This window comes from Rutilus rutilus (assembly GCF_951802725.1).
Source record: "Rutilus rutilus genome assembly, chromosome: 25".
In the NCBI taxonomy this organism is placed as follows: Eukaryota; Metazoa; Chordata; class Actinopteri; order Cypriniformes; family Leuciscidae; genus Rutilus; species Rutilus rutilus.
The window spans coordinates 27,085,755-27,100,360 of record NC_140229.1 but is presented as its reverse complement, the minus strand read 5'-3'; the positions used below and the strand labels follow the sequence as shown (position 1 = coordinate 27,100,360).

The 14,606-nt window shown below is 41.1% G+C and overlaps 1 protein-coding gene across 2 annotated transcripts; it reads right to left on the bottom strand.

Moving 5' to 3' along the window:
* Window positions 1–5,226: 5,226 nt before the first annotated feature.
* pofut3 (protein O-fucosyltransferase 3) lies at window positions 5,227–14,501 on the bottom strand. 2 transcript variants are annotated; one of them, XR_014626351.1, is made up of 5 exons: window positions 14,184–14,501; window positions 11,530–11,740; window positions 8,040–8,875; window positions 5,905–6,211; window positions 5,227–5,480 (listed from the first exon to the last, which is right to left on the bottom strand). XR_014626351.1 is itself a non-coding variant. In XM_084401038.1 (4 exons), exons 1-4 carry the CDS (start codon window positions 14,262–14,264, stop codon window positions 5,975–5,977), a joined length of 1,365 nt encoding a protein of 454 aa, XP_084257164.1. In that variant the 5' UTR covers window positions 14,265–14,501; the 3' UTR covers window positions 5,227–5,974. The 2 variants fall into 2 exon arrangements, 1 of the variants encoding a protein (XP_084257164.1); XM_084401038.1 differs by having other exon boundaries at window positions 5,227–6,211.
* Between the last annotated feature and the right edge of the window lie 105 nt (window positions 14,502–14,606).

The window sequence follows — 14,606 nt, the reverse complement described above, 5'->3', positions numbered from 1 at the left end:
TAGTGCTGCTGAAGACATTGATTATCTGGTTCAGAGGAGTTTGATCAGGGTTGGAGCTGAACTCTTCAGGAAAGTAGATCCCGAGGGACAGGGTTGCCCAGCGCTGGCAGATTACACTGGGTGCACTGGAGAGAGGAAAATACCGTTCATTTCAGTTATGATCTTTCTGAATAGCCTCATGTCATTTGATTTGTGCAATGTTGTCACCTTTTAGAGCAAACCTCAAGGACCTTGAGGGCAATTCTGCCCATCCTTGTTCAAGAGGCCAATGAGGGAAATGTTCATTGTGGACTTCAGTGGAATAATCTGATATTTATTTGGACGACATTATCATGCTGGCTAAAATAACTGGACGCGAGCCTTGGCCGACTGGTGTTCTTGACAGCTGTGGTTTGCACTTGCATAATTTGACAGTGGACATGTTGTCATCTTCAGTGGCAGCCATTTTGTGCATAAATCACGTCAACCTTACCTTATTACTCCTCACCCAGCAAGTCAAGTCCCCTTCATTTATACAGCGCTTTTTACAATACAGATCGTTTTAAAGCAGCTTTACAGTGATAACAGGAAAATACTGCAACAAAGATTGTTTTGGCTGTACGGCAGATCTAGAAGAAAGTCATTGTCTAGCTTAAGTACGTTTTTAATTGATTAATTTCCATTGTAAAAAACAGTTATTAACTTGGGGACACAGTTTTCAGCTGGCTGTTCAAGCACTCAGAAGAATGACTGCCTCACTGGCTGAAAGAACTAGCGTGATATTGCAAAGAGCCAAAGTGGATGCAATGTTGTAAGACCAAAAGAACTTGTTAGGCCTAACTTGTTGCACTGTTAGGCAGGAGAAAATGTCTGATCTGCCACACAAGGTTGTAAACGGATCAAAAGACTATGTTTAAGGAAAACAATAGAATATAATTGTGTACTTTCCTATCACGCCTCTGGTGTTCAGTGCAAATAACCATGGATGTTTACTTGAATTTAGACTTAATAAAGTCATGGTCAAACTAGACTTAGACTTAAACTAATACTTATATTAGTACAAATGTTAGCAGAAAAGCCCAGAAAAGTTTCACCTTCCACTGCATACCAAAATTCAAACTAGTAATTTGGAGAAATCTTAAGTAATTATGTATGCATTACAGGGCTTTACATTGAAAGAATTACTCTCTTCATTACAAGTTATGTAGAGTAACTGGTACTGAGAAGCACACAGAATTGACTTTAGCATGAGGATTTATTAAATGCTTTTGCAGATCCACAACATGAGTGCTAACTCATCAGCAGCAAGTACCGGCATGTGATTGGTTCATAGGAAAACGCAAGAATACTACAATTCTTACTCTTTGTTCTTGCAGCTTTTTGTTTTTTGCATAGATTAGAAGAGAATCAGTCCTTCTATTTTTAGTTACTTTTAGCCAAAAGTTGCCTTTTATTGTTCTGATGCAAGAGTTGTACAGAGACTTGCTATTGCAAATACATCCACAGACAAGCTGATATGTGACCCTGGACCACAAAACCAGTCACATGGGTAAATTTTTTGAAATTGAGATTCATACATCATATGAAAGCTGAATAAATAAGCTTTCCCTTGAAGTGTGGATTGGATTGGATTGTTAGGATTGGACAATGTTTGGCTGAGATACAACTGAAATTTGAATTTGATTTGAAAATCTGGAATCTGAGGGTGCAAAAAAATCGAAACATTGAGAAAATATCCTTTAAAGTTGTCCATTTATGTTCGCGATTGTGCTGCATTCACATTATTTTTGATAATTCTCACAAAACTTTCATGGTCCCCAGATTATTTTGGTTGTATGACAATCTGAACATGCAATATAACAAAAGGAGTATCAATGTTTTTTGTAAAACACAAAAACTAAATTTAGTTTTCTTTTCTTCTTTTTTTCAAAGACTACAGCGTGCATAATCAATGCTTTTATCGCTTGTTTCTGCTCCTTTTTTGCCTGTGTTTTGCTCCGGAGATTCTGTACTCTTTCAGAAGTTGTGTAATAGCGCCACCTACCGTATAACAGTGAAAACACGGAAAGCTAGATTAATTCTGTCAGTGGCGGGGAAAGAGTTAAATGTTGATTAAGAAGCTCACTGGATGCAAATGCAACCGAGACCAATCAGTTTGTGCCATGTAGTGAATTATGTGATAGCAGATTGCATTAAGGACCAATCAGCCGGAGTTTCATGACTGAACTAGATATCTAACCCTTTAGTGTGGGTTCTGCTCCTCATACCTAATACTGTAAGTATTCTCCTTCGCTCTGTGTCAGTCACTTTAGCTCCATCAGAAGCAGTTTTTCTTTATTCTGCAAGCGTGAGTGTTGTTTCCTCTTCGTCCACTTTGCTTCCCAAGAATGAGCCTGTGTGAGGAAGTGTTTTTGAGATAACAGTGGTTAAAGAGGCTGTGTCTCTCACAACCATCATCATCAGCAGCACCATCTGTGCTGGACACAGTATGAGTTTATCTGCGGGTGTCCAATGCGAACCAGTGACCTACAATTACATCAAATATAGACATTACTGTTGTACTTTCTCTTTTGGTGACAGACATCTGTTGGTCTGCTGCTGCTCTTCTCAAGAGACCGAGCCAGAGAGACCTCTACTGTTCTTCTTTACCCACTTCTATCTTTCCTTTAACATCTAGGGCTAATATGAAGAAGACTTAGATTTATAGTTTCCAGACTTTTTAGATTAGGCTTGGATAACTGCTGAAGGCACCACCATGACTCTGCAGTAAAGACTAACTTTGACCAGCATGAATTTCCATGCAAAACACGCTGGTCAGCCACCAGTCTCTGCTGAAGCCGGCTGAGCCAGGATCTCACAGCGGTTAGGCTAGTTAAGGATCCAAGTGGGGAAACAAACAAGCATCCAAAGCACTGCTTTTCCTGCTGAACAACTATGATGCTTGTAACAGCGTATAACCCTGGCTCTTGAGGGACATATCTGGCTCAACGTGACGCTTATCACAGCCTCTTTCCAGAAAACAGCACTGCATTCATCCTATCGGAGCCTGTTGATCTCCAGACCAATGCTCCAGTATCAGTATGGTTTACCATTCTTGGCCTTCACATGTCGTTATATTGCTAATCTGTGCATGTTTAACATTCCTTTAAGTTGGCTATCAACCTATCAGAAGTTAATCACTGCATTACATGTAAAAACTCGCCAACAGCTAAAACTCATTGTTCCAGAATGATGATTTCTGGACTTAACCAAAGAAAAGTAAGCAATGATTCATACTGTCTACAGCGAAAAATATCTGCAATTCCAGTTTCTGTATTTCTCCAGTTTCAGGTTTTAGGTATCTAAGGTATTTCTGTCTGAAATGCCACTGGTGACTATCAAAATAATCTGATGGACGGATAAAAGTGAACCAGTGACTTGTTGCTGTTTAAGTTTTAACAAGTTATTAAAACATTTGAATCCATAATTGTACTTTTGTAGCAGATGAACAGAACTTTACATGGATTCCAACCACACCTTCATTTTAAACCTACTATACAATCATCTTCAATATCAAATATACACAGACGAATCAAAACATTATGAGCAGTCACAGGTGAAGTGAATATCATTGATCTTCTCCTGACAAGGCCACATATTAAGGTCTGGATACATGTTGGATGCAGGAGATGGGCAGGAATGAAGATCTGAGCGTCTTTGACCAGAGCCAGTTATGGCAAGGCGACTGGCTCAGAGTATCTCTGAATCGTCGAGGCTTGTGTGTGTGTTGCTCCCGGTCAGCAGTGCTGAAGAGGATCAAACACAAACCGGAGACGGTGTTGAGCAGCGAAGGCTATCCCGTCAGGTCCGAGCCAACAGAAGGTCCACTGTGGCACAAGTCACACAAAACTTTAATGCTGTTATGGGGAGGAATGTCACACACGGTGTGTCGCACTTCGCTGTGTATATTGGCTGAGTAGACGCTGACCAATCAGAGAGCCTATGATGACCCTGTCCACCGGCGAAAGCGCCTACAATGGGCAAGAGTCAGAACTGGACCTTGGAGGAGTTGAAGAAGGTCGCCTGGTCCAATGAGTCCCACTTTATTTCACATCACGTGGCCTGCTGTGTACATGTGCGCTGTTTACCTGGGGAAGTGATGCATCAGGATCACTGTGGGACGACATGAGCCGGTAGAGGGAGTGTGATGATCTGGGAGACGTTCTGCTGGGAAACCCTGGGTCTGGCCATTCATGTGGACGTCAGTCTGACACCTACACCTGCCTAAACACTGCTGCACACCAGCCCATCGTGACACCGCTGATCCCTGGTGGAAGTGGCTCATTCTGCAGGATAATGCCCCGTCACACTGCACACACTGATCAGGAATGGTTTGAGGAACATCATTATGAGTTTGAGGTGTTGTCCTCCAAATAACCCAGATCTTAAACCAATTCAACATGCTGCAGCAACAAGTTCAATCCACTTTTGGCTCATCGGTGTGTATATATTCACAAATGTGTGCTGGTAATCTCCGTATAACTCAATGTAAATATTACTGCTCAATAAGCATTAGCTATAACATCTTGTACACTTTTTCAACATTGTACTAAAGAACCAAATCCTTATTCTAATTTAACAACCTATCAAAAAGATACAGAAGTAAAAAGTAGCACTTCGAGCAGCAATACAGCGGATAAAATATAGAATATTATCAACGTCACTATTAAATTGCTATTTGTCTAGATTCAGAGATGAAATACAGAATGGCACATGTGTGTACATTCATTGTGGATGTTTGTCTCCATCTAGTGTCAAAAAGGGTGAAGAGGAAGCACTTCTCTCAAGACTACACTGCAATAAACAAGGGAATTTTGTTTTTTTTAAAGCCTTTTATACAAGGAACCTGTGACTCCTATCATCTATACTAGAATGTGTAAAGTTGTCATTTGTTTAAAGAATATAAGGCAACGTCTGCTGCCTTGAGGACTAATATTGACTACATAGGCGGATGAAAAACACACAAGACCTGTTTCACCTTCTGCAATCGCATTTTAACACAAAGGAGATTGCTCAGGAAACACAGTGCTGTAAATATTTGTAAAAAAAACTTTGCTTCTCTCTGATTGGTTGCAGATCTTCAACCAGAATCTATGAATAAAACTATGAACGTCACAATCCATGAACAAAAAACACAATGACACACATCTTTCATGTTTTTATTACAGAGAGTTATACAACACAGTGTGAAGTGATTGTACCACCTTATGAACTGGTAAAAACAAAATCCTTCTTCTTTATTTAATAATTAGAAATTACTTAAAATAAATGGCATAAATCATAACCATAAATTGCATGTTAGTTTGTTTTAATTAAGGTTTTTCATTGACCTGTTGTACTATTGTTGTAGAGTAGGGGTGTCCAACCCTGCCTCGTCCTGCTCACACACACCTGATGATCCTGAAGACCTTTACAGCGGCATCACGTGTGTTTACGGGGTCGCAGGATTAGACACCCCTGCCCTGGTGAAGACATTTCGGAAACACGTTACAATAAGTCCCAATTGTAAGTCCCATTCAACTACATTAATTAATATGAACAATTAAAATACTTCAAAAGCATTAATTGCAACATTTACAAATACATTATCATCATCTGTTAATAATATTTGAATTGAACAGACATTAAAAAAGACAAATAAACTGTAACATTAACAAAGATGAATAAATACTGTAACAAATGTATTGGTCATTGTTAATTAATGCATTAACATTAACTAATAGGACATTATTGTAAAGTGTAACTGTAAATTAGTAATTAAGTAACACATGTTTAGTGCATATCCTGAGCATTGCACCGACTGATGTCCATATAAAGATTATGTGTGATAATGTTATGAATGACATAACTTTCCATATGAAAATAGCCCTATAAATTACACATTACCTTGAAGTCCTTTCTCGTCCTGAAATGCAGCCCACAGGTTTACCATCAGCATGAACATGATGACTAGAGTTCAGGTGTCGGTTTCCTCTGGGTCGGTAAAGACTTCTCTCCAGAACTGTGTGACGGTGAAGTTTCTGTTCCTGCGCAGCATCAGTCCGAGCGCTCTGGCTTCTCTCTTGGACTGCTCATAACTGAATCTCCACATCTGCCGAAGAGGCGAGCTTGAGCTCTCGGCAAAGTCAAACAGTTTTGGAGATGGGCACTTGAGGTGGCTCTCTTTAGCCCGCCAGACTTTAGACGGCAGCTTCTGTCATCGACCGAATAAAAGAGAACTAGTTAACAATAGCAAAAAGTTTTGACTTAAGTTAAATCTCAACTCAACAACTCAACTAAATTTACCTCAACTAAATTCAACTTAACTCAAGTCAACTCAACAATTTAACTCAACTCAACAATGTATCTTAAGTCAACTCAACAATTTATCTTAACTCACGTCAACAACTCAAATTTAACAACTCAACAATTTATCTTAACTCAACTCAACAATTTACTTAACTCAACTCAAGTCAACTCAACAATTTATCTTAACCTCAACTCAATAATTTACTTAACTCAACTCAAGTCAACTCAACAATTTATCTTAACTCAACTCACGTCAACAACTCAAATTTAACTCAACTCAACAATTTATCTTAACTCAACTCAACAATTTACTTAACTCAACTCAACAATTTACTTAACTCAACTCAACTCAACAATTTATCTTAACCTCAACTCAACAATTTACTTAACTCAACTCAACTAAACAATTTATCTTAACCTCAACTCAACAATTTAACTCAACTCAACAATGTATCTTAAGTCAACTCAACAATTTATCTTAACTCACGTCAACAACTCAAATTTAACAACTCAACAATTTATCTTAACTCAACTCAACAATTTACTTAACTCAACTCAAGTCAACTCAACAATTTATCTTAACCTCAACTCAATAATTTACTTAACTCAACTCAAGTCAACTCAACAATTTATCTTAACTCAACTCACGTCAACAACTCAAATTTAACTCAACTCAACAATTTATCTTAACTCAACTCAACAATTTACTTAACTCAACTCAAGTCAACTCAACAATTTATCTTAACCTCAACTCAACAATTTACTTAACTCAACTCAAGTCAACTCAACAATTTATCTTAACCTCAACTCAACAATTTACTTAACTCAACTCAAGTCAACTCAACAATTTATCTTAACCTCAACTCAACAATTTACTTAACTCAACTCAACTCAACAATTTATCTTAACTCAACTCACGTCAACAACTCAAATTTAACTCAACTCAACAATTTATCTTAACTCAACTCAACAATTTACTTAACTCAACTCAAGTCAACTCAACAATTTATCTTAACCTCAACTCAACAATTTACTTAACTCAACTCAAGTCAACTCAACAATTTATCTTAACCTCAACTCAACAATTTACTTAACTCAACTCAAGTCAACTCAACAATTTATCTTAACCTCAACTCAATAATTTACTTAACTCAACTCAAGTCAACTCAACAATTTATCTTAACCTCAACTCAATAATTTACTTAACTCAACTCAAGTCAACTCAACAATTTATCTTTAAGGGTAACTCGCAAATTGCAACCTAGGGTCTTTTTGTTAATCTACCCGAGGCAAACTTTCGTTTAAAAGCATAATTAGAATGGAAACGCCACTTTTAAGTTTGACCGTATCCATATTTTCGTTTTCGGTCAAATTGCCTTTTGAATGGGAGTGCTTGGGGCACTACTACGATAGCATCAAAAATCGCTATTTTTAAAACACTAAGGAGGCTCGACACAACATGAAACTTTGCTTGAAGTATCATCAGCTGCTCTACACATGAACTCCAGCATTGAGAACAAATTATAGGTTTTGTACGACTCACTTTATCAGTTAGTGTTTCCGTCCGCCGGCATTTTTTCAGTCAAAAATAGTCGATCTCCGAATGCGAATGAACTGACTCTGAATTGTAGTATTGTTTCTTACATGAGGCTACAAAAATAGCCTAGGTTGCAATTTGGCAAGAGTTACCCTTTACCTCAAAACAAGTAAATGTAGAAACATCAAGTCATTACCTTTTCCTGCCTGTGGATATTCTCCCAGACCCTGTTGCACACCATGCACTCAAAGACGTCGATGAAGTTATCCTGACCGACATCCTGAACACCCCACGGACGTTCCTTCAGTTCTGTCACCAGATTCACATTCGAGATTTCACGCTTGTGCTTCCACTCCAGGTACTTAAGATATTCCCAGTCATTCTTGTCCAGCCTCTTTAAATACTGAGCGAGCTTCTCCGGCGGCTCGTCGGGATGGACCACGACCGCGCTCCTGTTATCCGGCAGCCACATGTGTACGTTGGGAGCTCCGTAATACACTGGCACAACACCTATCTTGAGCGGCCTCCACAGTTTCTCAGTGATATAGTCCTCACAGATGGCGTTCTCAAAGGCCAGGACGAACTTGTACTGAGCGAGGATCTGGTAGAAATCCTGATCGTCCATTGCAGTGGAGTCTCTCAGATGGGGCGGCAGGTCTTTATTATGAAGACACTGCCCGTACGAGTCCACTTGAATGTGCTGCATCAGCTCTTGAACGTAGACATCTCTATCGGACGGCGGGTGGCAGTCGGACTGGACGTACACCACAGGCGCCAGGGTTTTCCTCAGGTGGTTTTTGTAGGCCAGAGGGAGCAGATGTGTGTGTGCGGTGAGCGCGCGGATGCCCTCCAGGTGTTGTGTGGTGAGGGGCAGGTGAGCGTGCCGGCTGAAGCTCGCCGTGTGGTTGAACAGGGTAATGAGCGGCTCGTGGAAAAGCTTGTAGTTATTCTTGGGCGACTCCTCGTGAAACAGCGCCCACTGGTGCTGCTCGAGTCTCGGGAGAGGGAGACTGTCAACGCTGAAATCGGTACCTGATGAAAACAAACAAGTAGAAGGTTCAGTACAAGGTCTGTAAACACTATTTGTGCAATTATGTTGAATGCTATTGGTGCTTTGGTTTATTGTAAAAACTGAAAATAATATTAAGATTGAATAAATAAACATGGGATTGCTGTTCCAGGTGGATGAGCTTTTAGTTATGTGATCTCACATGAGATCCACCAAAAGCAAACCACAACATTCATGATGAAGGAGGTCCAAAAATATATAAAAAGCATAAATAAAGCAAACCGCTATACAAACAAGAACCAACAAGGGACTGAACTAAACAGGGGTATACACACACACACACACAAGACTAAATGAGTCAATAAACGAGGAACAGGTGAACACAATGGGTTGCCATGGAAACACATAACACGTTAGAAAAATAGAGAAAACTAGACGCATGAACAAGGAGAACTAAAGCAAAACCGAAACAGAGGCTGTGTCCGAAATCGCGTCCTTTTTTTGAATAAGTAATTACTTTGCTAGCACTAAAGAACTCTGCTCTGTGTAGTATGAATTCAATTCAATTCAATTCACATTTATTTGTATAGCGCTTTTCACAATACATAGTTTCAAAGCAGCTGTTTACAACACATTACAATTTAGGTTATTATTTTGGTTACAAGGTTATGAGATGCATTATGCTTGTTCAAGCAATTAGAAAAGATGTAGAAATACCAGGATTCCAATTTAAAGGAAATAAACACAAAATATATGCGGACGATATTCTTATGACAATCTCCGACTCAGACTCCAGTTTACCTAAACTTATGCCATGCCTTGAACAGTTTGGTTGGTAGTCAGGATACAGATTAAATTTAGTTAATTATTAACCACAGGAGAACATACGAACAAAACAAATAATATTCAATATTTAGAAGTTATGTGACAAAAATCTATCCACATCCATATCCATAACAAGTCCATAACAAAAGAACTAAAAGTAGATTTGGACAGATGGATGGATGCCCTTAATCAGCTGTATAATCCAATTGAAATTATAAGAATGTTACATTACAGTTTCTATTCCAATCACTCCCTGTAGAGATTCCCAAAAAACAGTTTAATGACTGGAACTACATGATCTCTAGATTATTATGGCAAAATCAGAAGCCTAGGGTCAGACTTTAAACACTACAATTATCGAAGGAGAGAGGAAGACTGTTTCTTCCCTGTTTGGAGGATTATTACACAGCAAGCACAGTTGAAATATCCAGTTTGTCTGTGTAATGATGAGTATGATGAAGCGAGATGGAAAGAATTAGCCGGACATTCCTCTCCCGTCCTTATTAGGGGATAAAGCCACTAAGATTAAGCACTCTAATTAACTGAGCCATTGGACATTGGTTCCTCTCAATATTTGATTCAAGGAATGTAAAAATGTTGAGCTTGAGAAACAAACAGGGTTGTTAAGATGGGTGGCCTATGACAAACATGTTAAACCTGCACAGTTGCATTCAAGGTTTAATTAAACCCTATACCCTACAATCTCATCCAATACGAAAAAGAAAAAATTGACCAATCAGAATCAAGGACTGGAACTAACCGTTTAATAAACTGAAATAAAATTGATATTGGGATTCGAGATGGAGTACAGCTTCGGTACAGTAGCCTATATTTAGGAAACATACCAACTGATCTTAATACTCAAGACAAAAAAAATAATACTCTAAAGTATTATTGGTTGCTGGTAAGAAAGCAATAACTTAGAAATGGCTGAATGACAATCCACCAACAAAATACAGTGGATAGTGTTGTAAAAGATATGAATGATATGAAAAAACAGATTAAACATGGATACATTTTACATCGGGAGATATTGTAAATGTACTGCAATGTGTGTTTTATCATTATTAGTATACTGATAATCTCTTCCTATTTTTCATTATGTGAAATATTTGTCTAATGAAAATATTCTGGATTTGAATGTTTTATGAGGGGACCTTGAACCTTTTATGGACTTGAAAGGAACATTAGGAACAAAGGAACCCCTGTATATGAAAGTGAACTGTATATGAACAACATAACTGTGTGTGTGATACCCCTAGTGACCAGTCTGTTCTGTTCTACTAAAAGAATATATAAAAAAAGTATTAAAAAAAACAATGAACCAGTAAGCATGATTTTCAGTGGATAAACAAAGTTTAAGTTGAGTTTATGTTTGGCAACTACCCCCATATGACCCAGAGATTTCTGTCTATTCAATAAAAAGCATATAAAATGTGGTATAAGGATGCATGATATATTGATACTATATTCCCAATATTACAGATTCTTCATTTTATCAATATCGGCTGATATTAGATATTTACATTTTTTCATGTAGATAACCTTTGCTGTCATCTAACATTCACCTAAACGTTCATCACTAATAATTGAATTACACTGTTAAATGTAATCTTTAGCAAATCTGCAAATATATTTCCATTTTCCTACTGTACATCATAATGTTGTGATGGCTACATTTATTTGTAGCATTTAAAGCAATGGATACTAGTTTATAGCATTTTATTTAGACAATCTTAATATTGGCTTGTTGGCATTGGACCGAATTGTAATATTGCTGCATCCTTCCTCGATATATATACCAAATGAATATGAATGAGGGAATAAAATGAATGTTTACACCACAACTCACCATAGAAAAGAAAAGCTTTTGTCTGTGGATGTGAATGATAGGACCTGTTAACAGTGAAGAAGCATCTGTTGCGGCCACAGTGTCCGAGGCGTCCCAGCTCTCCCGTCAGAGGAGACCACCACACGATCACAGGGTACGGGCCCTCAGGCGCCTGTCCCGGGACCTGCCGTCTGCTGTGTGCCTGCTCAAACCGGCCCAGCTCCTCAACAACCTGCAGAGAGAGACACGAGTACAGGACAGCTGAGACTGCAGCACACATGAGGAGGAGGAGGAGGAGGAGAAGAAGAGTACAGGACAGCTGAGACTGCAGCACACATGAGGAGGAGGAGGAGGAGAGTACAGGACAGCTGAGACTGCAGCACACATGAGGAGGAGGAGGAGGAGGAGAAGAAGAGTACAGGACAGCTGAGACTGCAGCACACATGAGGAGGAGGAGGAGGAGGAGAAGAAGAGTACAGGACAGCTGAAACTGCAGCACACATGAGGAGGAGGAGGAGGAGGAGGAGAAGAAGAGTACAGGACAGCTGAGACTGCAGCACACATGAGGAGGAGGACTAGGAGGAGAAGAGTACAGGACAGCTGAGACCACCGCACACATGAGGAGGAGGAGGAGGAGGAGGAGGAGAGTACAGGACAGCTGAGACCACCGCACACATGAGGAGGAGGAGGAGGAGGAGGAGGAGGAGGACAAGTGTACAGGACGGCTGAGACCACTGCACACATAAGGAGGAGGAGGAGGAGGAGGAGGAGGAGGAGAAGAAGACAACAGGACAGCTGAGACCACCGCACACATGAGGAGGAGGAGGAGGACAATAGTACAGGACGGCTGAGACCACTGCACACATAAGGAGGAGGAGGAGGAGGAGGAGGAGGAGAAGAAGACTACAGGACAGCTGAGACCACCGCACACATGAGGAGGAGGAGGAGGACAAGAGTACAGGACGGCTGAGACCACTGCACACATGAGGAGGAGGAGGAGGAGCAGGAGGAGGAGGAGGACAAGAGTACAGGACGGCTGAGACCACTGCACACATGAGGAGGAGGAGGAGGAGGACAAGAGTACAGGACGGCTGAGACCACTGTACACATGAGGAGGAGGAGGAGGAGCAGGAGGAGAAGAAGAGTACAGGACGGCTGAGACCACCGCACACATGAGGAGGAGGAGGAGGACAAGAGTACAGGACGGCTGAGACCACTGCACACATGAGGAGGAGGAGGAGGAGCAGGAGGAGAAGAAGAGTACAGGACGGCTGAGACCACTGCACACATGAGGAGGAGGAGGAGGAGGACAAGAGTACAGGACGGCTGAGACCACTGCACACATGAGGAGGAGGAGGAGGAGGACAAGAGTACAGGACGGCTGAGACCACTGCACACATGAGGAGGAGGAGGAGGAGGAGAAGAAGAGTACAGGACGGCTGAGACCACTGCACACATGAGGAGGAGGAGGAGGAGGAGGACAAGAGTACAGGACGGCTGAGACCACTGCACACATGAGGAGGAGGAGGAGGAGGAGGAGGAGAAGAAGAGTACAGGACGGCTGAGACCACCGCACACATGAGGAGGAGGAGGAGGAGGAGGACAAGAGTACAGGACGGCTGAGACCACTGCACACATGAGGAGGAGGAGGAGGAGGACAAGAGTACAGGATGGCTGAGACCACTGCACACATGAGGAGGAGGAGGAGGAGGAGAAGAAGAGTACAGGACGGCTGAGACCACTGCACACATGAGGAGGAGGAGGAGGAGGAGGAGGACAAGAGTACAGGACGGCTGAGACCACTGCACACATGAGGAGGAGGAGGAGGAGAAGAAGAGGAGGAGAAGAAGAGTACAGGACGGCTGAGACCACTGCACACATGAGGAGGAGGAGGAGGAGAAGAAGAGGAGGAGAAGAAGAGTACAGGACGGCTGAGACCACTGCACACATGAGGAGGAGGAGGAGGAGGAGGAGAAGAAGAGTACAGGACGGCTGAGACCACTGCACACATGAGGAGGAGGAGGAGGAGGAGAAGAAGAGGAGGAGAAGAAGAGTACAGGACGGCTGAGACCACTGCACACATGAGGAGGAGGAGGAGAAGAAGAGGAGGAGAAGAAGAGTACAGGACGGCTGAGACCACTGCACACATGAGGAGGACGACAAGGACATCTCACTCTGTCTGCAGACACAAACTTCTTCTACAAGCTGTTTTATTTGTTAGAGAAGTGGAGAAAACTCCTATATGAGACATGCAATACATCTAATAGTGAAAATATCAACCAAATCAGCTGTTATTTATTTCATATGTCAGGTTGCAAGGATGGAAAAGGGGAGATTTTAGTAAAAGGAAATACCAGGGATGAGGAAAAGGACAGAGATTTATCCAGATGTTAGTGAGAGACTTGAGCAGATCCCGAGAGCCACCTGTGAACAAGAGACACTTTAAAGCGAGCACACTTATAGTGGTGTTCTGCATGGCCGTGTCTCAAACCCCAGTGAGCTGCTACGAGTAGGCGCGTTCACGCCACGGAATCGAGCGCGTGCACGGGCTAGGTGAGACGCTTACTAAGTTTAGAGACACAGGCTCTCGCCATAAAACAACATTTGATGGTTAGGTGTTCAAATCTTTGCCGACTATTTGAAGCTTCAGATAAAAGATAAAGTTAATATTTTACCTGAAATGTCATGATTAAAAACACAAACGCACACGCGCAGAGACAAAAAGCACAAAGTTTTTTAACAGAGATTCGCCACATGTCAAATACGCTGTCCGTGAGCGTGACATTAAAAAGTTAATACTTCCAGCTTGTTTCTTTGAATTCTATGTTGTTGTTGTTTTAAAATAGGCATATCTGCATGTTTTTATTCCCGTAAATATATTGATCCTGTAGCGGCTGTCCGACGAGCGTCTTTCCGTACAACTTCATCGTCACTTCCGTTATGCGCCCCTTTAAACTACAGAGAGGAAGTTACCATGGAAACACATGCTTTGAGGCGAGAGATGTCGAAAGTTTCAGATTTAGTTTGGTCCGTGGTTTTGCTGTTTGCTGTGTGTGACATTAGTGTCTATAGAAAAATATTGCGCACAACTTTTAATA